The 20,141-nt window shown below is 49.1% G+C and overlaps 3 protein-coding genes and 1 pseudogene across 3 annotated transcripts; all 4 read right to left on the bottom strand.

Moving 5' to 3' along the window:
• Nucleotides 1–1,522: 1,522 nt before the first annotated feature.
• Nucleotides 1,523–1,870, bottom strand: LOC138935157 (uncharacterized). The gene has a single exon (XM_070299584.1). It carries the CDS (start codon nucleotides 1,868–1,870, stop codon nucleotides 1,523–1,525), a length of 348 nt encoding a protein of 115 aa, XP_070155685.1.
• Nucleotides 1,871–5,021: 3,151 nt separating this feature from the next.
• On the bottom strand, nucleotides 5,022–5,971 carry LOC138935158 (uncharacterized; annotated as a pseudogene).
• Nucleotides 5,972–6,190: 219 nt separating this feature from the next.
• Nucleotides 6,191–7,531, bottom strand: LOC138935159 (uncharacterized protein F54H12.2-like). The gene has a single exon (XM_070299586.1). It carries the CDS (start codon nucleotides 7,529–7,531, stop codon nucleotides 6,191–6,193), a length of 1,341 nt encoding a protein of 446 aa, XP_070155687.1.
• Nucleotides 7,532–8,554: 1,023 nt separating this feature from the next.
• Nucleotides 8,555–9,226, bottom strand: LOC138935160 (uncharacterized). Its single transcript, XM_070299587.1, has one exon. The coding sequence runs from the start codon at nucleotides 9,224–9,226 to the stop codon at nucleotides 8,555–8,557; it is 672 nt and encodes a 223-aa protein (XP_070155688.1).
• Between the last annotated feature and the right edge of the window lie 10,915 nt (nucleotides 9,227–20,141).

A 20,141-nucleotide genomic window follows, 5' to 3' on the forward strand; every position in this document is an offset into this window, starting at 1 on the left:
CGCCCCTTCTGCTTAGGAGTACCCGGTTGTTGGGGTACTCCAGCCACCTGTCCCGGAAATAGCTTCTCAGGACCTCCACCATGTAGGGGGGAAGGCCGAAGGTGTTCACGGCCTTCCCCACCATACTCCAGGGCAGGGTGTTAAATGCGTTGCGGATGTCTAACGACACCGCAAGTACCACCCTGCCCTCCTCCATAATGGACTCCGCGAGAGACCGGACGCGCAAGATCGCGTCAACGGTCGATCGCCCCCCGCGGAATCCATACTGGTCTCGGTGGAGGTCCATCTCTCCCCGGGACAGGTGTTGGACGAGACGGTTCGCCAACACTCTCTCCAAGAGTTTCCCCGCCTCGTCCAACAGGCAGATAGGCCTGTATGCAGAAGGGGCGTTGCTGGGCTTGCCCCCCTTCGGGATGAGGACCAATCTGGCCTTCACCCGTGCTGGGGGGAATATGCCCTCCCTGAGGCAGCTGTTAAACAGCCGCCTCAGGCGCCCGAACAGTTGGGCCAAAGCCAGGACCGAGACCCGGCCGGGGATCCCGTCGGGACCCGGGGCCTTGTTGCCCCGGAGTCTCAACCGCCGGATCACCTCGGCCATCTCTTCCTCCGAAACCTCCAAGTCCTCCGACCACGGGATGGTCGCGTCTTGGCGACCACCCGCGTCAAAAGGGGGACCCTCGGATGGGAAGAGGGTCCCCAGGATATTATCGAGGACTTGGGGTTCCAGAGTTTCCGTCGCGGGGGGCGCCCAAGCTTTCAGCTTGTTCATAACAAGCTTATATGGGCGCCCCCATGGGTCTGCGTCCAAGGAGCGCAGGAGCTCGTCCCATGCTCGGGCCTTGGCCCTCCTGATCGCGGCGCTGAGGTCGTTTCTAGCGGCACGGAACGCCCCATACGCCTCTGCCGTCCTCTCGGCGTCGGGACGACGCCGGGCCCGGGTGAAGCGGCGTCTGGCGGCGACGGAGATTCGCCTGAGTTCGGCGGTCTCCTCGCTCCACCAGTACGCCGCCCTTCGCGGGCGGGGGTTGATCCGGGGCATCGCAAAGTCGCAAGCGTCGCTGAGCGCGCCCCGGAACCACTCAACTTCTTCATTAATCCCTCGCCCTTCCCTCCCGGGACACGGCCAGTCGGCCGCAAGGACGGCTGCGATCAGCCTGTCCGGGCTCATCTTCTTGAGGGCCCATCTTCTCGGCCGGGCATCTCCCCGGTCTTGGGCGCGGCTGAGCACCCCGTGGCGGGTGGCATTTAGGACCACCTCTATATAGAGGTGGTCGGAGAGCGTCTCGCACTCTGCCACCCGCCAACTTACTATCATTCGTGCGGCGGAGGGGGTGGTCCACGTAAGGTCCAGGACCGATTCCCACTGCACTAGGGTGCTCCTCGACCCTGTGTTTATAAGACACAGGCCGAGTGCCGCCGCCCAAACCTGTAGGGCCTCGCCCCTGGCGTCCGTGAACCGGGATCCCCAACGCGTTGACTTTGCGTTGAAGTCCCCGGCCACAATAATGGGACGGGGCATCTGTCAGCGGAAGCATGCCGACACCCCGTCCAAGAACGCCTCAAACTGGGCGAGGCCCACGCTGGGGGAGATGTAAACCCCCAGCACGGAGATGGGCCCCCACCTGACCACCACCACTCCCGCCCCGGCCTCGACCGGTGTGCAAGGCGGGAGTGTGGGGTCATTCCTCCACGTGATCGCGACGGAGCCTGCCCGGTCGCCGACCAAGCATGGATTGGCTTCCGGGACATAATATGGCTCCGCCGCTTTCCCCAACCCGAAACCACGCTCCGCCAGGCTGTGCAAGAATAGGTCTTGCGCCCGGCGGGCGTGGTTCAGGTTGGCCTGCAGTATGCCTAAGGCGGGGGGCATTATTTGACGCCCCCCTGTTCCGCCGTAGGGGCGGGTGGGGTGGCGGCTGCAGGCCGGGCCTTTGGTGGCCTCTTCTCCTTAGGGGCCTCCGAGGAGGCCCCGCTATCCTCCGCCCCGCGTTTGCGGGTGTCGGAGGGTGCTGCGGTACCCTCGGCCGGTTCTGCCGGCCGAGATCCCGCCGCGGCACTCGCCGCCGGGAGCGTCTCCCGTCGTCGGTCCGGCCGTTTTTTAGGGGGGGTGCACCTCGCACTTCCCACCCTATGGGCGGCCGGACGACCCAGTCCGGAACAAACCGGGCACCTGACATTATCGGCGCAGTCCCGCGCCAGGTGTCCCGGTTTGCCGCACCTGTAGCAGCAGCCCCGTCTATCTATGGGGCTGCTGCAGTGCTGCTGGACATGTCCCTTCTCCAGGCATCTAAAACACTGGAGAGGGCGTTTGTCCAACAGCTCCACCTGTGCCCGGGACCATCCAACTTGGATGGCCCGGGCTGCCGCCACTTTGTTGGCGGCCCTCAAAGGGCACTGCACCCATGCAGTGCCCAAGCCGCGGGTGGGGAACTTAATGTCTCCCACACGCACTTCCTCCGCCGCACAGCCTCCTCCCCCAGCGACGGCCGCCGCTATGTCTGCGGCCGCAAGGGAGCGGTCGAGGCCGCGGAGCCGCAGCTCCGCCTTCCTGACGGGTCGGGCGAGTCGGACCTCCTCTTTGCCGGCAAATACCCGGCAAAGGTCCGCGTAGAGGGCGTCGGCCCTCTGTGCCGCCGTCGGCCCGTCCTTCTCACCCGACCCGGTGAGCTCGATGACCATGGCCCCCGTGGCGGCTTCACGGACGCGGAGGGAGTCTATCCCCAACTTTGGGAGGTCGATCTCCCTCCGGCCACGGTCATCGTCTCCTGATATGCCCCGTCGGCGCAGGTAATCGTTACCGCAGCCGAACAGGGCACTCTGCGCCTAGAGGAGTCTCCTCCCCGACGCCCATTAGGCCGCTGCCTCTGGCGCGTCCCCCCGGCTTGTCGGGGAGGAGGCGCCTGCCTGGCAGCTCCCTTCTTGGCTAGGGGTTGGGCCTGTTGTGCGGCCCTCGCCCTAGCCGTCCGTTCCCTCCGCCCTACCACCTTAGACCAGGGCTCGTCCTGGCCGGGTACGTGTGGGGGGGAGGATGGACCTCCTGCATGGGCCTTGCCGGCATCCCCCCCGTCCTCCCGCTGTTGCCGGCGGGCCAAGCGGGACAGTGGGCGGGGGAGCGGGGGCTTAGAGCCCCCTTCCCCCCCCCGTGCTACGCCCTTTTTTCTTCCTCCTCCTCTTCTCCCCCCCGACCCGGTGCTACAGCGCCGGTAGGGGGGAGAGGTGGGAAGGCCCTCCTGGCGGGCGGCCGGCTGTTGCGGTAGGTCCATGGGGCCCACCCCGGCCTATTGCCGCCCGCAGGTCGACAAGGGCGGCGATCTGATCGGTGTACCACCGATACCAAGCTCGCTCGCCCTCGCCGACCACTCCCGGCGGGTAGCTCTCGGAGAGCGGCGCAGAGGTACCCCTCAAAGGGGGCCTCATCGCCACATTACCCCGGCCACCCGCCAACGTTGGGGACATAGGTCCCTGACCCCCCCCGAAAACATTGGGGGCATACGTCCCATACCCCCCCCCCCCGAGGACGTTGGGGACCTAAGTCCCTTACCCCCCCCCCCCCGAAGACGTTGGGGACCCCCGTCCCATAACCCTCCCCGACGATGGGGACCTCTGTCCCCTTCCCGCGGCTGGACGTTCCAGTCTAATTGGAACGTCCAGCTCCTCCACCAACTTCACCCGGGGAACCCCCCGCCTTTTGCGGGGAGACCCCCCGGGCGAACCGGGAAGTTCTAGCCGGGAGGGGGGCTTCGCGCGACGAGTCGCGTCGAGCTCCTCCTTTAGCTCGCGGATCTCCCGTTGGAGATCCGCATTGCGGTCTCCGAAGGACTTTATGTCCCTGCGGAGGGCCGCTAACTCCCCTTTCGCCTCGTTCTGTTGGGCTCTCTCCGCCAGGGTGCTGGCCGTTACCCTGACAAGGTCCGCGGCCTCCCTGAGCCTCTTCTGGAGAGAGCCCTGCAGATTTCCGGAGCAGACGGCGATACGGTCTATGGCCGCCGCCTGCTCCATACTCCGCGCCGCGATATCCGGGGTCGGGGCCTTCCAAACCTCTTCGGCGCATTCCGCCTCATAGGCCCGAAGGCACCTATTTGGCGGAGGGAGGGGAGCATCCTCCGATAGGGCTTTCTGGGCCCTACGCTCCCTCTCCTTCTTCTGCTTGCGGGCGGCCTCCTCCTCGCGTTTCTCGCAGAGGCCTACGAACTCGCCCGGTGGGCGGTCTCCCGCGTCCCCTCTTCTTTGGGAGGTCGTCCACCTCCATTGCGTCCTCTTCGGGAGACGCGTGGTACCGCTAGAATAAACTAGATGCTATGACGTGGTAATGAACACGTGCGTGCATGTACGGGTACGATTGTCCGAGGGGGGTGAGCCCCGCTGCACAGATAGACATACGGTAACAACATCGCTGGAGACGTTAGAAAGGTCTTGAAATATATACGGGTACCTGAGGCTGTTTGACGCTGAGGCTTAGGGCAGAGTCTATGACGTCACAACAATGAGATGAGGAAAGAGTGTATGAAAAAATTAAACAATTTAAGTAAAAAAAAATCCTACATTTATTGTTATTAATTTTACATAAATCAATATTCTTATTGTATATAATTAAGATATTACATAGGAGTACAACGTCTATATCATATTACAGTTCGAATTACATGATTAAACAAGTCAGCGCATGGCGTACAATGTTTCACTTGTTACTTTTTTCGCGAAGAAAAATTTTACGAAATAAGTGTACGATTAAGCGATCGTTATGTTCACAATCTTCGGTAAAAAGACTAAGAAACCGATTAAGATCATAACCGTTGCACATATAATATAAAAATACGCAACTATATTGTCCACATGTTTGAGAACAAATTCCTTGTAATTGTTGAATATTCCAACGATGAATGACGGAGTTTCGACGAAGTCGGAGGAGAAATCCGGGGTGCAAGGGTGGTATTCCGTAGCTGTCGAAGTATGTGCCAGTACCATGCTCGTCGAGGAAGAAGGCGACCCAATGTTCTCCAGGTCGATTGTGGTCATCCGTATTAGCGACAATGGCTGTCGACCTCGTCCACACCCTCGGGACTCTGTCGGCTGGATAAACTCCCGTATGGCTGGCATTGATGTGACGTAATGCTTGTAGAATTTCGCGAGAGTTCATTATTTTGACAAGGAGGCAAACGAACGAGTATTATATATTCAATAATTTCGGTATTTACCTCTTTCGGTATTGTGTTTTTGGATGTGTTGGTCTGTAACGTTGAGATTTTATTGTCAGCTTGTACGGAATTAGTAGTTGCTTTAAACTCGTCGCTACCCATCAACGCCGATAATTCAGATTTTTCAAATTTCTCTTCTTCTTCTTCTTTTTCTATTGATCGCTCAAATTTTTGCAGATTTTTTTTCTTTATTTCATTTCTTTCACGAGAAATCTCATCCGCTCTACTGATTTCCTCGCTTTCGTTGTCCTCGTCGTCGTCATCGTTGTCGTCGTCGTTATCGTTGGTGATATTATTTTGCTCGATCAACCAATATTTTAATTTATATGCGTTGCGTAATGCGCAATGAAATATACCGAATTTTCGAAATCCGTGATAACCACAATATCGTCCACGCACTTCCCCCTCCGACAGATTTTTGAATGCGGGGGAAATACCTTCCAAATTATATACATTTCTGGAGAGTAGATTTTCCAAGTAGTTTACTTTTTCGATACCTCTGATGTAAATGTAACGTGCTTGTCTTGTTATTTCACGTAGTTGCGTTGTAAAATATTTCGGATAGCTTCGCCGTCGAACCATTCGATACCATGATAATTTCTCGTGAGCCAATTGTTTTCATGTCTTACTTTTCCTGGTAAATCGCCAAATGAATGCGGAGGCATTATAATCCAATGTCCGACGAATGGAGCGTCAAGCGCGATAACAGCAACTTCCTTAGGGATAAATTTCTCATTGGCATCGCGGAAACCCTGTATGTCGATGACAATATCCATTTTGCGAAGACTGAATCGCTCACGATAGCGAGGTTTAAACTGCTCGCAAAACGTCGACGTTCGTGTCTCGAATGAAACTGAATCCTTTTTTTGTTACATTACACAATTTTTGATATTTTATGCTGCTGGCATTTTGATCGAATGTGGAGGGGAGAAAAAGGAGGGAAAATTTTCCGAGTATTACGCTGTGACGGTCAAACACCTGAGCGCGATAAATATCTAACCGGCAAAATCGACGATGACTTGACGAAATGAATCGATTTCAATTACATTATCGAATTCGGCGTAAATAATACAATTAACGGTCTCAGTGAGAGCTTTCTCGAATCGCACTTCTAATCGCAAACTACCATGTTTTACGAGATTCCAATGCCCTGCGTAATTAGCAGACAGATCGGGCGTGAGATCAAAAGCGAATAATGTATATCCCTTGGAATAATCGTCTCTACTTATAGAATTTCCTTCGTTCAAAAAATGGATGCCCGTTCCCGCGAAGAGAGTTTGATAAGCTTCGACGTAAAGCGGTTCCTCCGGCGAGAAACCCGGTTGTAACGGTCTACTAGGAATTTGCATACCGTCGACGTATAGCGAGAAGAAATTTATTCCGTAATTTTTGAAATTAAACGGATTTAATTTTCTATCCCCATTAAACGCTTTATTATTAACAAAGCCGTCTATTATCCTTTTCGGAAGTTGACCCAGTATTACATTATCTAACGATTCATCCACAACACCACTGTGAATCGTAAATGTTTTAACTTCGACTCTCGTGAGCGGATATTTGGCCGTAACTTTACTCAACATTCTAGCATGCGCGAGTAATAATCCTGCGCTTATTTTCGCCCTTCTCACGAGTAAGCTCGCATCCAGTATATGAACTTTCGCCGATGAACCGTTACTGTCCATAAGACAGAACGAATCTTTCGAACGAACGAGCCTCAAGCGTACTTCTACACCGTTAATTAAAAATTTGTCTTGATTGAAAACGTCGCAATGGAAATGTCCTACAAGATCTAGCGCGCGCCCCCCGCGAATGTAACGCGCCCGTCTCACGAGAACGGAATTTGGCGATTTTGATTCCATCGGTTCGTCCATTTGATCGGGTGTATCCTCGTCCCATAGACAGGAGGTTAGATGGGAAGTTTTTGCGGGTGAAGAATAATTTAATAACGCCTCGATGTACGCGCGGTACGCGTAAGCGTTGTTTGGAGGCGACACGAGCTTTTGGTTGAAATACACGTCGATCTGATTGAACATGGAATGAAGTAAATGATTTACGGGGCCTATAGTGGCCGTGGCGGATGTGCCCGCAGTATGTCCCGTGGAATCGCCCGGTGTTTCTACGCGTACGCGGAGACTTAACATGGTGTGCGTGAGATCTAAATATTCTTCGCCGTGACCCGGAATGACGAATTCTATCGGGGAATCGTCCGAGAGCGAAGTCACGGGTTTGTAATGAATCCATTGCGAACTCTCGATACTAGTTTGTGTGGGTGGTAAAGAAAAGAGATCGAGTTCGCTCTTTAAACACTCGCTCGAATGCGTGTGAAGAAAGGACATGCTTATTTACCGCAAATTTTTTGTCGTCACTGTAATTCTCACTGTTAGATGTGTTTAGAATATATGCCGTTTAAGAAAATATGTCGGATACGGTGCGCTTTCTAGCAGTTTTACGTCGTTTCGTGAATGTTTTAAGTCTTTTCACCGTTGTGTGCTTTTTTCTTCTCTTATTTTTCGATGTTTTTGTATTTGCTCTTTTTTTCCCTCGCGTCTGGCGCTTTGACGAACTTTTCTTACGCGCCTGGCGTCGTCTACGTAATGTCGCGGATTTAGCGATGCGCGTGTTGAGCCCGCCGAAAGGAAACTGAGCTACATGCATTTTTGCGTCCGACTTATAACCTGAGCCCTTCATCAGACTACTTATTTTTTCTTTAGCTTTTCTCTTAAGATTGTCGCGCGATTCTTCAAATCGGTGTTTGGCCGCTACTTTAAACGGCATATTGTTTTCAACATCTTCGATTATATTAGCACCGGCACGTAAAGCTTCTTTCCCCACAGCCCGTACGCCTCTAGTTAAATAAGGTAGTACACGTCTGTACAATCTTCCGAGAAAACTACCAATACCGTGACCTCGTTGATAGGGCGATCCGACGAAAACTCGCGGAATTACACCGCCGCGACTGCCGCCGTTTTGTAACTCGTCGTAATACGTCGAATAATAATCCTTTAACGTTTAATTTTTTATCGCGGTCTCTAATTATTATTATGTTATCTACTCGATACGCCTGAAGTGCAATGTCACTGTCAGCGTTCCAAATTCGAATGGTATACTCTGTCCTAGTTGATCTCTTATATCTATCTCGATTGTGCGAAAAGACGTTTGACGCAGGGCAATGTATTGAGTGTGTGAGAAATGCTTTATTTGAGTAGACGCGAACGCGTAATCATTTCCAACATCGAGTGCGACTATTCGCAAAAGAGGAGATTGCACATCCCCGGTAATATAGGGTTCGCAAATATCGCAATAGACAAAGAGCTTGTCGGGAATACCTCGCAACAAGCTAGCTGGTTCGGCGGCTATTATTACTCGTTCACGCAGAAATACGTAAAATGGTGATGTATAAATTTCAACATCGTCATAAATCCAGGCAGGTAAAACGCCGATGTACCGGTATTATTTTCAATTTTATCATGTTTCTCATCGCCATTCTGTATATCGAAGTCGGTTTCGCTAAAAAGCCATAACGGTAAACGTTCCACAACACTAGCATTGAGCTTATTGCGCGTATCGAAGCCGAGTATTCGGCAAAGTTTTTCGGAAAAATTTACATAATGAATCATATCACATTTCATAATGTCGCAGGAAAGTTTCATAATAATTTTGCGCCCGATAATAGCTCCAAATTGCCAATGGATATGCGAACCCACGGATTTTGCAGAGTAATTCACAGCTTCTATAATATCGTGCAAACTTGAGTAAATACCCGAAGGTATTTCAGATTTCTTAGCGATGATTTTCTTTTTTTGGAGGCCTATCGTGAATTCTTGAATATTTATAAATCTTATGATTCCTTCTCCAGGACGTATATGAAGAAAGCTAGTCGGATATTGAATCTCCGTCAGCGCTACTTCCCAACATCCTTGCAAGTCTATACGTTGAGGCAATTCAGTAGTGAAACATGTGGTTTTATTCTCCGGAAAAAAACGCATACTGCTATTACTAGGGAGAATCATATAAAATCCTTCCTCCCTCATTTTCGATTCAAAGATTTTAAACTCGAAGCGGGTATCCAAGAATCGAATTTTGAAGGATATCCTTGCCAACTAACTAATAATTGTTTATTGTTACCACGCCCCCTACTTTTTATCACACGTTCGACGATAAATTCTTCTTCTCGCAAGTTTTTAACAACAGATGCTAATTCTTGTTCATAAAAAATTCCGTCTATAACTTCGCCCGCTAAATGGCTTAATGCTTAATTCGTATACGTGCGGTTTTCTCCATTCGAGAACACGGTGAATTCGAAATATTTCTTCGCTCCACTTTGCCTCGTATCCTTTCTCAAAGGCTACTTTTGCTCTACTGACACGCACGAAATCGCCCACGTCATATTTAGCCTTTTGCCCGCGATTCTTTTTCTTCGCCCCATCGCCGTTGTCGTTCCAACGACGATTCATATTTTCACGCGCGCTTCGCGCATTTTCCCTCGTAACGACTGCAGGTTGCATTTTGATGGTAGAATGTCGAGTATGATTGTAAGCGCGAACGATATCCTGCAAAACATCGATGTAGCGTCGCGTATTTTTGTGCGTAAAATATCGCCACATCCGTTCCTTGAGCGTTCTATTAAAGCGTTCCACTATAGCTGCTTTAATATCAGGATTACGTGCTACACGAAATCGAATATCTTTTTCTTTTAAGAAATTTTGTACTTGCTGAGCAATAAATTCTTTACCTTTGTCGGTCTGCAGGTATACGGGTAGGCGCTCTTCGTTTCTCGAGAATATGCGTTGAAAGGCTTTTACCACGCAGGCAGCTGTTTTGTCGCGTAAAGGCTCTACCCAAACGAATTTACTAAGCACATCGATAACCGTTAATAGATATGAATAACCGTCATTATAACTCTTGAGATTACGAATATCGATCAAATCAGCCTCCCATAAGTCATCGATATTTGTCACGTTATAATGTAAGCGTGGAAATTTTCGACGTACCGGACGATGTAACGTGTATGCGTCTTGCGATTTAAGCCAATCGATGACCTCCTCACGTGTGAAATTCGGTTTAGCGGCTCGCGATAAATTGGCCGTCGCCGAATAGCCGGCATAGTGCGAGGGACTGTAATACAATTTTTCGAATTCCATCATTCGAGTTTGCTCCAGTCGAGCAATCCTTTTCTTTTTTTTGTCGGAGAATCTGCGTAGCTCGTTAATGTTTTGTCGCCTTCGTCCTCGTTGGCGGATACAAATAGCGTATCTCATTCGCTCGTTTCGTCTACCTTACGGCTGTACGACTTTGAACGCTCGGTCGAAGTTTTCGGAGTGGAACTTCCGCGCGGAACCACGTTTTTAATACGATGAGATCGAGCGAACGTATATAATAAATCATTATTTCCTATAAGATTGGAAGGAGTGCCTATGTCGTGCAGTAATCGAGCAAACTGAATTCTTCCGGTTGCTTTAAATGTTTTTCTCTCGCGTATCGCGTCGTTTATAAGTTCCGCGATGTTCGAACCCGTTATGACGGCGCCGTCTATAGTTACGAGTCCTCGTCTATCCCAGCTAATCTTAGATGTCGGAATATCGATCAAGTATTTTAATATCGCACGCGCTTTGTCACGATAAGATTTCGGTACACTTCCGAGTATTTTTTTGATCATTTCAGCCGATTGCGCACGTTTTTTCCCGAAACTACTACTACTACTACTACTAGCGCTCCCGTCACCACGGTCGCCGCTAATTAAAGCTGACGTTTCCATAAATTCGTTATCGTTGACATCCAAATTCGTGTCTTCGTTCTGCTCGTCATTAATGTCCTCGTCGTTATCCTGCTCATCCTCGCGTAAGCGTTTTTCAGCTTCCCGAGCAAAGTGAAGATAGCGTTAGAGTACTTCCTTATACAATTTCCATCTTTTGTCCTCGTCGACAGGAGTACATTTTCCGCATTTGATATTCCCGTATTTTTCTTCGGCGAGTTATCAGTCATCGCAATAGATGTCATTTCAGGTTGCTGTTGCATTCGCTGCATTCTCTCAAGATTTTCGGTAGATATCAAAACCATTTTCTTAGCTCTCTCCATTGTTCAAAATACAGTTGATAACACTTTCCTTTTTTTATTATCTTTCCTAGAATGTACGGGCTGTATAGGATTGTATTTTTCTTTTTCATTCGCTGATAATCCGAGATAATATAGCCCCTAGTAAAGGTCCGATAAGATAGGGTAAAAATCCACCTCGTTGTACTAACAATTTTCTTTTAGTCTTCCAATTACCTTGTTTTGCCGCAACACGCCGTAGGGCCGTTTTATGTTTGGCTAATCGCTTTTTATCGCTACAACGAAGCGGTACGTTACCTTTTAACGTATTGAAAATGCACTCTTGAATGCACTTTATGAGTTTATTGTCAGCGGCACGTAAGAATGCTGTTCTTTGATTTTTTTTCAAATGACACAAAGTTTTTAAAAGACATATGTTTCTCTCTCCGATAGACCGTCTAGCATGCTTAATTGCACTATTCGATGACGTCAGCTTTTTATCGGGATCTTCTTTTTTCACCATTACGCTGTAATTACACGACTGACAAGTTGCGAACAGGAATTTTACCCTTTATACGCCCCCGCTTCTATTGTTCGATCTGCGCGGAATGTAAGCGTAATGCAGCGTATCGTCGGGAAAGATACACGTACGAAAGCGATATTCGTCTGGAGTCGATTGTTTCAAATCGAGCAATAAATACCCGTGAGGTCTCGATGTAGCGTCATAGTAGGCTTCTTCCATAAATTTTGGATCATCGGGATATACCTGGCGCGCTAGATGACGTATTTGAGCGCGATCGCGTGGATTTTTGAAAACTACTATGTAATTCGCGTTGAGAGATATGTCACGCTGTCCGCGACCTTGATGAAAGAGATTTTGCGAGATGAGTATAACACTGAGATTTTTATGATGACTTCCTTTGGTAAACAGATCTACGATAGCGTCGCATGACGAAGATTCCCTCATAAGATCGTCGATTATTATTAATTTTGGCGAAAGCGCATCGTTGGAATAATCTTCCGGACGCGGTAACCCCTCGCGAAATTCAATGATATTTTTCTTCGATTTTATCATAGCATTATTATCGTAACCGGTTTTTTGTGTTCTTTTCTCTTCTTCTTCTTCTTTTTCACTCGCGTCGCATTGTAAACGTTGATACGTATCTTGCCACTCGGCGTAATAAAATAAAATCCTCTCGAACCGAACATCCGACATGACGGATAAATGACGAAGAAACGTTTTCACGAAAATTGTTTTTCCACATCCCGTAGGCCCGCAGACGATCGACGTCCAAAGATGTTTCCACCGTACATCCATTTTGCGAAATGAACGCTTTGGCGTTTACGCGCGCTCTCATAAATAAAAAAGTAATCAGGAATATTTAATAACAATAACAAAAATACGTGCATCGAATATGTTTAATATGTAGATATATGTTGAGAGTAATAAGCTTATCCGCGCTCCGGAAGGCCCACCGCGGCGGCCGGATGCTCGCGCTAGCGTTTTCCCGAGAGCGTACAAGCGAAAAGCACCGCGGGCGATTAGCTGATAAGTAGCCGCGGGAACGATGCTAATAAGCGTATTCGCGGGGACGCGCTCGCGTCAGCGCTTTTTGAGCACCGCTGCTTACGAGCTTATAAGCGGTGCTCTGTGGACGCTTAAGTTAGAAATAAGTTGCTCGTTTAGCGTTCAACTAACATTTGATATTATCCTTGATAGAATGTTCTATGCGCAAAGTAAAGAAGTAAAGGAAATATTAGAGAGGGGTAAAGGAAAAATATAGTCTGTGATTTTTAAGGTAGGAAAAATTTCATATTTATTGATAATAATTTTTTATTTTTTATTTTTTATTTTTTATTTTTATAAAATTAACAATTACGATTTAAAATTATACGTACAATTTCATTAAAGCCGAGCGAAAGTAATTCTTCAAATACAATATTGAAATATACATCTAAAAAGGTTAAATCTCTTATTTGCGTTTGTACATTGCGTTCAACTTCTTGAAAATTATCACTAACCATGAGTTTTATAATTTCACGATTTATGTAAGCCGTTGGGAGTTCTAATTCTATCTCGTTCATTAAGTAATTGGCGCAGGTGTTGACGGCGTCGGTGATGGAAACTAGCTGTGACAATCGAGCATCCACACATCTTGTAATATTTTCCATGCCGAGAAAAGTTGCTTTCTGCATCACAATAGCGACCCTGTGCGTTTTTCGTTTCTTCAAGGGTGGCTGCGCTTGCTCCTCCGTCTCTCCATTACTCGCGGATTGTTCCACATTTTCCTTGTAAGTCACTATCACAGCCCTCGTCCCGTAAGCGGTGGTGAAGCCGATGGAAATATTGTTGATGATAATCGGACTTGGTTTGATTTTTTGATTCTCACTCAAGTACAGTCCTATCTGTTCCATGTTGAGTTGAAATTGTTGCCAGGTGACGGTATCGAGACAAATTCCGTCCGCATAATTACCCGTTAATTTAACAATTGGCGCGAAATAACCTTCGTTTGTTGCTTGAAAGCCCACATGTAGCTTCTTAGTACACGATGAATTAAGGGCATACGTTGTCGATAGTAATAAGTATCGCTGTTCGTTTCTTCTATCGTTGTCGAACTTGTTGTCCGATTTGCTAATATCACAAACGTGTGTAGATTTAACAAAATTGGTTAGATTTTTTTGATCACTGGAAACTTCTTTCGCGGCAGCCATTGTTATTACTTTTTGAATAAAACTGAGAGAACACCAGGCACAACAATGCCGAATTCTTGTATCGCAGCCGAAATGAAGACTTCGTACGGGCAAACTCGAATGAAGGATTTACATCTTCTCGCACTGCTTATATATTGAAATATAAAGAAAAGTGGGGGGAAAAGTTTGTATAGACAACTAAATAACAGGAAAAATCGTGATTTTTCATGTTCAATCTTGTTCAACTGGCTAAAAATTACGCGAAAAAACATCTAGAATCATCTAGAAATTAGATTCGTTACAAGAGAAAAATTTTTCTCTAAACTTTTTTTTTCTCTAAATACATTTACAATATGTTATAAAGCGTAAATAAATGTTTATCGCCTGTGTAATAAATTTTTATAGATTGTATTGTAAGAGATTGTATTGTAAAAAATTTTATAAAGGAGTAATTTTCTAATCGACATAATCCCGTCTTTTCTACGAAAATTTTTAAAAACGTTTATCGCTACAAAGCTTTTACTTTAGGATCGCTATAACAAAAGTAATAAAAGTAAGTAAATAATGTAGTAACGTGATAAAAAATAAAATATTTTTTTTGTCTACTTTATCGCCTTTTTGGAAAACAGGGATTCTTTTTGTCGACGTTCTTTTGTTTTCTTCGAACTAATCTAATCTAACTACCTAGAAAGGAAAAATTTTAAATCTTTCAAAGACTTTTCCTTTTTGGAAAAAAGTGGGGATATGCGTTTAAATAAATTCTCCGTGCCGAAGTAAAAAAGCTAATTTCGAGTTCGAGATCAACCGAAGTAACGCGAGTCGTTCCGTGGAAAATAGAGATATCGGGTATTTCGCGAGTAAGTGACAAAATGGCTGGACTTAAAGAGCTATTAGGTAAGTGCATAATTATAGGCTCGAATTTGTCGCCTACGTTAAATAGTGAACGCTATTTATCAGCGTTATCGGACGAATCGGCGGAAATAAATTACTCAGTTTTTCGGGCATTTGCGTGTGCTAGTTCGAATACTATACTCGCTGTGCTATATAGACTAGGCTATTTTGGCAATTATGCCGAGTTGTTGCATATCGCGGGTGAAATAATAGAAATGCGCGAGGCATTTGACCACGAGGAGGAGGATGCAGACGGCCTTATAGCCTTCCTGCTATCAAACCATCGAGGAAACCGCTTAAACGGTAAGCAAAATGTTTTTATTTATATTGTACAATTGTATTGTAATCGAATACGATAGACAGTGATTAATCAAAATTTTCAAAATCATAATTTGTAGATCGAAACACATCTGCGACTGATGGGCGAGAGACTCCCTCTCAGCTTCGAAAGCGTCCGGCTGAAGAAGAGCTCGAAACAGGAACTTCGAGTAAGTTTCGCATAAAAATAAAATAAAAATATTAATCTTTATATACTGATTCTATATTCAATATTGATAAAATATTAAATTTTAGGAAGAGCAACGGGGTCACTTTTCGCGAGTGCGTGGATAAACTCGGTCGGGATCAGGGCTCGTGAAAAGGTGAGACACACGAAAGATTTTAGATATTGTCTTTATTTGCCTCTTTCGGCAATGGTCGATTTATAATAGTGAGCGCGCGGCGGATGGTGCAGCGCGCTAGATATAATGCGCGTAGATTATTCGGTGCGCGAGGTTCGATATATCGAAACGCTTACAATATTCGCAAAGCCGTGTTTATTTTGACGGCGCGCAAGAAATCGGGCGCGGTCGGTCGGCGCGTGTACGGCAAGGCCGTGTTTATTTTGACGGCGCGCGAGACGCGCAAGAAATTGGGCGCGGTCGGTCGGCGCGTATACGACAAGGCCGTGTTTATTTTGACGGCGCGCGGAATAGAATGAACTATTAGGCGGTAGATATTTCGGTGCGATAATTAGAATTTCAGTATTGTAATATTAGTATTAGTGGGGTCGCGGGATTAATTCGCGTGTTCCCAGTGGTCGGGGAATTCGAGCGGAGATCGAGTACCCTCGACCGGGCGGAGAACTCTCCGTCCCTGCTTCCGTTCGCGGAATTGAGGATAGCGTGGCGGAGTCGAGAAAACTCGACGGGGCAGCGAACTCGCAAACCCACGGTCCGGCTAGCTGGAGCGGTCGAATGATAGACCGTAGTCGAGGAGAGCGGCGAACACTCCGCTCTCGTTGAGTCGGTCGGATTTGTGTCAGGAGTTCGGAGACTGCACGGAAACCGAGAATGCTCGGCGGAGGCTGCGAACTCGTCAACCTCACGTTCCGTCGTTGCTACGATTTTCAGGATCGGTTCTGGTGTCTCGGAGCGTACTGCTCGAGCGGATTCAGGAATCGTTCTGGTCCCGAGATGCCGAAACGCTGTCTTCTTATACCCGAGCGTCTATCGGTAATTGCGTCGTTCGCCCCCGGGTGGGGATAACGACGCGTTGTTTTTCGGCGGGTAAATTACGGTAAACGCGTCGCTTCCCCTGGGCGAAACGACGCGGCAATTCGGCGGGTGACGCTCGGGATCTTCCGGCAGCGCTCGGCTATGCTCGGTCTTCGGCGTAACGGCGGCCGTATAACGGCCGCACGGTTGTTTATCACAACCGCGGTTTTGAGATATTAAAAAAAGGGCGCTAGGCGCCTCTGCCACTGCCCGGCTGGTGTTCGCCGGGCGGCAGACTTCCGGCTGGCTACGTGCCGGGTAACGATGGGGGGTGCATCGTTACATCACCCCCCCGCCTACTGTGCCTGAACTTTGAGGCACTCGCTTCGTCTACTCTAGTTTCCGGCGGTAACGCAGCTTTCCGGCGTTATCGAACCGCAAGGTCCAACGCCCTTGCGGTGTGCGGACTTTGTATCGCCGGGACACGTGGACCGCGAAATGCGGGATCGGCGCTAGAAGTCCCGGCTCTAACTCCACCATGATCGGCGGTGGCGGCGCGGGGCCCATCGGGACCAGGATTTCGGGCATGGGGGGGGCGGGTGGTGTTTCCCCCGTTGCTCGTTCCTCCGGCTGTTCCTGGCCCGATGGCGACCTTGGTCGCTTGGTTGTCGTCCTCATCGGTACCCCGGCGTGGCATCGGCGACGGCAGGCGGATAGCGGCGGCGGCGGTGTGGCCAGCATGGCCAGCTTCCGCTGGTTCGTCCTGTCGGACCGCTGGATGGCGGTACCGACTTTCGGCGGCCGTTTCGGTGGTGGCGGCCGTGTGATCGGCGGTGCTTCTGGCACGCCTGTGCCATACGGCGGCTCGGGCTCCCCCAGGATCTCGTTGATTGCTTTTAAGATGTCTTGCTCTACGCTCATCTTGGCAGCTTCTGAGCCCGTAATCTTTTCCGGTTGCCTTCCTTCCTTTGGATTTTCGCTTTTTAATCCGTGGTGGGGTTGTTTTCCTCGTTTTCATCTTCGTCTTCCTCGTCATTATATTCGTCAATATTGATGTTATTGTCGTCTGGATCCTCTGTATTGTTGTTATTGTCGTCGGTGTCTGGTTTTGTTTTCGCCGGGAGCGGGTTTTAGGTCCTGGATATGTGTATGACGATACCATTTCCCGCGTTGACTCCGGAGATCGACGATTACCGGCGAAATGAACCGACGTACTTCCAGCGGGCCGATGTACTTTGGCGCGAGCTTTGCATTAAAAGCGTTCGCTTTGTTTGAGAGCGGGTAGTTTCGCTTCCAAACGTAATCGCCTAGCTTTGGTCGCCATTCTCGCCGTCGTAGGTCGTAGTATCGCTGCTGTCGCTGGAATCCTCTGGCCAGATTGATCCGTACGACTTCCTCGGCATCCTGTAGTCGTTGTCGGACGATGTCAGGTTCTGGGGCCTCCATAGGTGTTGGGAGGGCGGGGGCGGGGGGAACTAATTCGCGGCCGTGATTAAGATAAGCCGGCGTATATCCGGTGGCATCGTGCTTGGCGGTGTTGTACGCAAATTGTAGCGCAGGGAGATGTTCGTCCCACTCTCGGTGGTCGCGGTCTCTATGCGTGGGGGCGTCCGCGTGTTTCGAGCGTCTGGGCCTTGGGCCCCAAATTCGTCTGGATGTGAGTCTATATATTGGCTCATCCGGCTGCGGATGGCATCAAGTGTACCGGACGTTTCGATGCCATGTTGCAGGGCTATATTGATTAGTTGCTCTTTCGAGAGCGTGTATAGCCAGGTCTTCATATCGCTTGGTTATCGACCACGCCGTTAGAGAATAGAAAAAAAAAATCGTGTGTCCCGGACGGTCCTACTGTTCGGGCGCCAATGTAACGGGGTCACTTTTCGCGAGTGCGTGGATAAACTCGGTCGGGATCAGGGCTCGTGAAAAGGTGAGACACACGAAAGATTTTAGATATTGTCTTTATTTGCCTCTTTCGGCAATGGTCGATTTATAATAGTGAGCGCGCGGCGGATGGTGCAGCGCGCTAGATATAATGCGCGTAGATTATTCGGTGCGCGAGGTTCGATATATCGAAACGCTTACAATATTCGCAAAGCCGTGTTTATTTTGACGGCGCGCAAGAAATCGGGCGCGGTCGGTCGGCGCGTGTACGGCAAGGCCGTGTTTATTTTGACGGCGCGCGAGACGCGCAAGAAATTGGGCGCGGTCGGTCGGCGCGTATACGACAAGGCCGTGTTTATTTTGACGGCGCGCGGAATAGAATGAACTATTAGGCGGTAGATATTTCGGTGCGATAATTAGAATTTCAGTATTGTAATATTAGTATTAGTGGGGTCGCGGGATTAATTCGCGTGTTCCCAGTGGTCGGGGAATTCGAGCGGAGATCGAGTACCCTCGACCGGGCGGAGAACTCTCCGTCCCTGCTTCCGTTCGCGGAATTGAGGATAGCGTGGCGGAGTCGAGAAAACTCGACGGGGCAGCGAACTCGCAAACCCACGGTCCGGCTAGCTGGAGCGGTCGAATGATAGACCGTAGTCGAGGAGAGCGGCGAACACTCCGCTCTCGTTGAGTCGGTCGGATTTGTGTCAGGAGTTCGGAGACTGCACGGAAACCGAGAATGCTCGGCGGAGGCTGCGAACTCGTCAACCTCACGTTCCGTCGTTGCTACGATTTTCAGGATCGGTTCTGGTGTCTCGGAGCGTACTGCTCGAGCGGATTCAGGAATCGTTCTGGTCCCGAGATGCCGAAACGCTGTCTTCTTATACCCGAGCGTCTATCGGTAATTGCGTCGTTCGCCCCCGGGTGGGGATAACGACGCGTTGTTTTTCGGCGGGTAAATTACGGTAAACGCGTCGCTTCCCCTGGGCGAAACGACGCGGCAATTCGGCGGGTGACGCTCGGGATCTTCCGGCAGCGCTCGGCTATGCTCGGTCTTCGGCGTAACGGCGGTCGTATAACGGCCGCACGGTTGTTTATCACAACCGCGGTTTTGAGATATTAAAAAAAGGGCGCTAGGCGCCTCTGCCACTGCCCGGCTGGTGTTCGCCGGGCGGCAGACTTCCGGCTGGCTACGTGCCGGGTAACGATGGGGGGTGCATCGTTACAGCACGCTCTGCCGAAAACGACAGCGAAGCTGATATCACGACATCACCAGGTGAGATACAAAATTTTGAAAAGAATAAAAATAACGTAGATGTAATTTTTATTTTATTTATAATTAAATTTTTCTTTTGTTTCGACAGTGCAGAGAGGTGGTGGTGGTGGTGGCCAAAATGAAGAAGCGACTCCTGAAGAACGAACAGCGCTGCTCTGCAATAACGAGGAACTAACCGACGTGGATGAGAATGAAGAGGAAGTCGTCGGTGAAGAACTCTGTAATCCCTCGTCGGAGACAGAAGATGGTGAAGAGGAGCCGGAGGTGGAAGAGGAGCAACAACGTCATGAGGTCGGCGATATTAATTTTAATTACGTTGATTTATTGGCGGAAAATAGGCGACAATTTAGGAGGTTCGGCATAATCGGAAGAGAAGCGAGTTTCGCGATTCGACCGTTGCTTGAAGACGGAGATATTTATCATTTGCTAGAAAACGCGTTCCGTGAAATTCACGCGTATGCGATAAATTCATGCGAATCTGGCGATTATGTGGGGTTATCTTTTCATTCTGCGGATTTATCTCATGGTCCTGCCGGATTATCTTTTCGTCCTGTGCGCGACTTGACACATGAAGATATTTGGGGAATTGTGAGTTCGGTAGCGCAGAGCGCGGGAGGTCTCGATATTGCGGAACGCTTCGATATTCGAGTTTTTAACGTTACGGTTCCTTCAGGGCGGGGGCGTGTGAAATTAACACGCGAAGAT

The sequence above is a fragment of the Polyergus mexicanus genome, unplaced genomic scaffold (assembly GCF_030449975.1).
Source record: "Polyergus mexicanus isolate NDT 795.1 unplaced genomic scaffold, iyPolMexi1.0 SCAF_7, whole genome shotgun sequence".
Lineage (NCBI taxonomy): Eukaryota > Metazoa > Arthropoda > Insecta > Hymenoptera > Formicidae > Polyergus > Polyergus mexicanus.